The sequence below is a fragment of the Magnolia sinica genome, chromosome 4 (genome assembly GCF_029962835.1).
Source record: "Magnolia sinica isolate HGM2019 chromosome 4, MsV1, whole genome shotgun sequence".
Classification (NCBI taxonomy): domain Eukaryota; kingdom Viridiplantae; phylum Streptophyta; class Magnoliopsida; order Magnoliales; family Magnoliaceae; genus Magnolia; species Magnolia sinica.
This window is the reverse complement of record NC_080576.1, coordinates 1,358,730-1,363,790: the sequence shown is the minus strand read 5'-3', so window position 1 is coordinate 1,363,790 and position 5,061 is coordinate 1,358,730. Positions and strand designations below refer to the sequence as shown.

General features: G+C 44.6%; 1 protein-coding gene across 1 annotated transcript; it reads left to right on the top strand.

Annotated features, from left to right (window-relative positions):
- Window positions 1-3,003: 3,003 nt before the first annotated feature.
- LOC131241972 (wall-associated receptor kinase-like 18) lies at window positions 3,004-4,170 on the top strand. Its single transcript, XM_058240329.1, has one exon. It carries the CDS (start codon window positions 3,004-3,006, stop codon window positions 4,168-4,170), a length of 1,167 nt encoding a protein of 388 aa, XP_058096312.1.
- The last annotated feature ends 891 nt before the right edge of the window (window positions 4,171-5,061 follow it).

Below are 5,061 nucleotides of genomic sequence, written 5' to 3'. Positions count from 1 at the left end.
ACCTAGGAAATGAATGAGCAGCATACATATCATCTCATACAATCAACGGACAGCATGCATATCATCTCATACATCATAGTGGGCTTCAAGAAACAGCCCATGGTCTACATACATCAAGGTGGGCCACATGGGGCAGCCCATATCCTAGAAAAATAAATGGCTAGGGAAGACATACCACATGCATCCTGGTGGGCCTCATGGGGCAGCCCATATACTCTATAAAATGGCTGGGCAAGGTGTATAACACATATATCATGGTGGGCTTACAAAACAGCCCACAAATATCAACATAATGGATGGGCAACACATGCATTAAAGTGGGCTCTAAGGCTGGACGTCCAGCTCATCTGGGCCTGCTGGACGTCCAAAAATCTGGACAGCATGGTTCTAATTCATTTAAATGGAAAGTGGGCCTTACAAGGTTCTGGTGGGGGCCCATGGTCCAGGAAAATAGATGTATAGTGTGTATGCATTACACCTTCAACCTGGTGGGCCTCATAACTTCAAAATAGTCAATTTCAGGCAGTAATTGGGGCCCTTGCTGGATGTCTAGCCCTCCCATCTCCCTGGGCTTACTAGGGTCCACTAGATAGACTATCTGGATAAAATAAACACTTCATGGTAGCCCATACATATCACGGTGGGCCCCACCAGATGAACGACATGAATACAATACATATATCAGGGTGGGCCTGCTGCTGGACAACGAGTCTAGCAGCGTCCCTGCCCTGCTGGACGGTCCAAGAGGCCTGGACGGCTGGCCTAAATATACTCAAGGTGGGCCCCGCATGTAGACGTCCCACCAGGGGGTGGGCCACGTCTAGGTGGGCCACAAAAACGGAGAACGGTGTGGATACAATTCAAACATCGTGGTGGGCCATGCAGGGCTGACGGTCAACCCCTGCTAGACATTGGCCTAGTTGGGGTGTCCAGCAGATGGGCTGCTGGCCCTTCTTGTGGCGTCCCATAGATGGACAGCCTAGATGCTACACATATACCTGAGGTGGGTCTCAATTAGGCAGGCCACAAATGAGGTGAATGAAGAAGATAAAACACATATATCAAAGATGGACAGCTGCTGGACAGTCAGTCCAGCAGCGTCTTGGCCTAGTTTGGTCGTTGGACCTGCTCTCAAATTTGGGCCCAGGGCCTGCTGGATATGAGGGAATGGATGAATGGAGTGTATTTATCAGATGCACAACAAGTGGGGTCCACAAGAGTGGCCCACCAGCCCCAACGATCAAGCTGATATTTATAGTTTTCCCTTCATCCAAGACTTCTGGACCGTACCTGAACATGGACTGTCCAGGCCTGTCGGGCCCAGTCCAGGGGCATCCTTCCAAGGCTGGCCAGTGTGGATTTAATCATACAACAAGGTGGGGTCCTCACGCCAGTGGGCCACCCCACTCCCATAAAAAAAATCAAGCTGAAAATGGAGATAGTACTCCATCCAAATGGTCAGCAATGTGGGCCTAAAAAGTTGACAGCAACGTGCTGCTACATGGTGTAACCCACAAGTTGCTGGATGGGTGGATATACATCACATGCATCAGGGTAGGGCCCTCCTGGATGGGCCGCACACATCCAGACCTAAGGTATTAATCATGTTTTCCATTCACCAGGCCTGTGTGGCTGTCCAACCCATGCAGGCCCAACGGCCAGCAATGTGAGCTTGGACGTCTATGTCCTTGCTGGACGGTCTGGCTGCCATGTACACATCAAGTGGGCCACACATCAGAGAGAGAGAGAGAGAGAGAGAGAGAGAGAGAGAGAGAGAGGGTCGCCAGTATGAGCCCCTCAAAGTGATCCAAAACATACATCAAGATGGTTCCCTACAAAATTGGATGGAAAATAAATGTTATGGTGGGCCGTACAAAATTTTTAACGTGAAAATTAATTTTCCTACTGCTCTGTGGTGTGGTCCAGTTGATCTTTGGACATGATTATTTTTTGGATAATGCTCCGAAATGATCTCGAAATATGGATGAACGTTGTGTATATAATAAATATATGACTGTGAGAGCCATGTAACTTTGATCTCTTTTGAACCGTTCATACAACTCAGAGTTCGACGAGCGTCAGCGCTTGTCTTCAAGCTCTAGCCGATCGCCTTCCAGAAGGAAAAGCAGGGGCATTTACGACCTGAGAAAAGTTGTCCGTACAGATGGGGCTTATTCTTGAAAGTTAAAAGTAAGTGGACTTAAAAAGGTTCGTGGCCATATATGAGTCGTACAGTAGGAAATTTCTCAATCCACTGTAATGTATGTATTTTATCCATGACATTTATCCTTTCTGTCCAATCATTGTATACATGAAGAGGGCAGATCCAAAGGTCAAGTGGACTACAGAAACATTAAATGGATGGAATGCTTACTGTTCAAAACTTCCCGAAGCTGATGTTTGTGTTTCATGCCCTTGTGAAGGTTTCGGGTGGCAAATAAACATCACGTTGCGCCCTGGGAAGGTTTCAACGGTGGTTGTCATTATCCCCACTGTTTCCTGTGGTGTTGTCCACTTAAGCTTTGGACCTGCTTCATTTTTTAGATTATGTCCTAAAATGCTCTGGCAAGACGGATGGATGGCGTGGATAAATTACATAGTTCATGGTGGGCCCACATAGTCGGGATATCCTTAGTTACCAGTCTACAGGCAATCCACGTCCGGAAGTAAGGGAGACGAAGAGAAGAGGAAAGCTCGTTTGAGTTCAAAGTTTAATTGATAAAGAAATCAGATATCATCAGCATCTAAGACTGATAGGGGACGGAAGACATTTCCTGGAAACTGCAAGAGAATTGGTTGGAAAGCCGAGCATACTGTGCAGAGATGAGAGACGCATCAAGGGAAAGGCGTAGAAGACGGCAAAGAAACGAAAAAAAAATAAAAGAAGGGTTGGGTTCTAGATGTATCTCCTCCTCCTCCCTTGCGGACTCTTTTATATATTTATTTTCTATAAGACACAGATGGAATGAAAAGCTATTTTGATTTTCCTTGTTATTTAGGGAGATGAAATTGTCCGTAAAGAAGATGAGAACAAAACAAGAGAGAAATTTCATAGACAACGGAGGGCGGATGCTGGAGGAATTCATCTCTTCTTGTGGTGGCAGAGTGAATCCCATCCGGATGTACTCAGCAGCAGAGCTCGAAAAGGCCATTGGCAACACCAATCCACTTTGGAAATATACTTATGGTGATGGAAATTATTACAAGGGAACCTACCTTGGCCGTACCATTCTCATAAAGAAGTTCAACTTGAACAGTGATCGTACTTCTTGGCAGCGTGACCTAATTTTCAACGAGATGACCGTGTTATCACAGATGAGGCATAAGAACGTGGTGAAGCTCTTGGGGTGTTGCCTTGAGACGGAACTTCCCATGCTTGTCTTCGAATTCGTCTCCAATGGAAGCCTTGTTCAGTACATTGATGATGCGGATCTCTCCGGCCCAAGGAGAAGAATTTCTTGGGAAGACCGTCTAAGAATCGCTACGGAAGTTGCAGATGCACTCACCTACATGCATACAGCCACTGCCAAGCCTATCGTGCTTATGGACTTACAGCCTTCAAATATTTTGTTGAATGAGAACTATTCTGCTAAGGTAATTGAGTTCGGTCTGGCAATGTCGATTCCCTTGGGAGAAGAAATACTTACTGTGGACAGGATTCAAGGCACAAATGGTTATTGTAGTCCTGAATACGCCATTGGAGGCCAAGTATCAGAAAAGTGCGACGTCTATTGCTTCGGGCATCTACTGCTTGAACTGCTTACTGGAAAGCGCAGTCGTTTTCTGACATCCACGACAGTTGCAAACGTTGATTTGGCCATTTCATTCATTGAAGATAAGTTGCTTCGCCTGGAATTGGATGCTGGCAATTGGAGCAAGGGAAAGACAGATCAATTGTTGGCTTTTGCAGTGCTTGCCTCAAGGTGCCTCAAACGTGATGGTGAGGAAAGACCAACCATGAAGGAAGTGGTTCAAGAGCTTAGAAGGATAATAAGATCGTCTTTGGAAACTAGGAATACAACAGAAACGGAAAACGTTTCCATGGTGGAAGTGCATCAGGAGCTCAGAAGGATATCAAGGTACTTGTACGAAGCAATGTTTATGACAGAAACAGAAAGACATTCCGATGTTAGTGATCTTTCCGATGTAAGAGATTTTTCTCTAAGGTAATCCATGTAAAACACCCTTTTTTTCCCGGGATTTAAAGTTGTAGGAATGTTAAACTGTTGTTTGGTGGGTATCATTTGGTTATGCTGGTTTATGGGTATGAAATTCCCAATTTCTCCTTCTTAATTTCTCACTTTCTTTCTTTCTTTCATGGTGCTGGTTTAATGATGTCCTGAGATAGCTTTTCGAATCATGAATATTACCGACCCAAGTGCTGCTGGCTTATACAGGATGGCCATCATCTGAGAAATTGTATGGCCATTGTTCTCCTCTTTTCTTTCTCTATCTTTTTTACGGTCCAATACAGGGGGTTTTCCTTGGAGATTGATGATCGTGGAAGCCACAAATATGGATGGCTAGTTCTGCTCTTGTTATGGTGGTGGTTCCCTTTGAAATGTATGGTTTTGTGGATTTCCTAGTCGATTTTGGGTCTGTGATGCTTCTATTACAGTGAAAGTGACGATAGGTGGTGATGATGAATTCGTAGATCTGGGCTTCTGGAAGTGCCTCAGTTCATCAAAGCAGGAGGTATTGGCTCTTTAATCTCTAGTTGGAAGGTGCTTCTTGGAGCAGTGTTTTTTGTCGACAGATTTTTTATTTTTATTTTTTCAAGAGTTAATTTGGGCAGTGACCCAGTCCTTCGAATAGAATGAATGCTTAACTCTTTTAAGTTTTCAATTTTTGGACAACGGAGAACTTGATACTTTAAGCATCACCGTGTTTCAGAAGAATAATAGGATCCAATAATTATTCATAAGGATCTCACTGTAAGCATGGCCGTGTTTCTCAACATTTTCATAAGCAGGCTCTTGTCAATTCTTTCATTCTCTACAGACTTTCTGTTGCATGGCCTTTTGGAATGTAAGATTGGGTTTTATGAGGTTATTTAGCCAT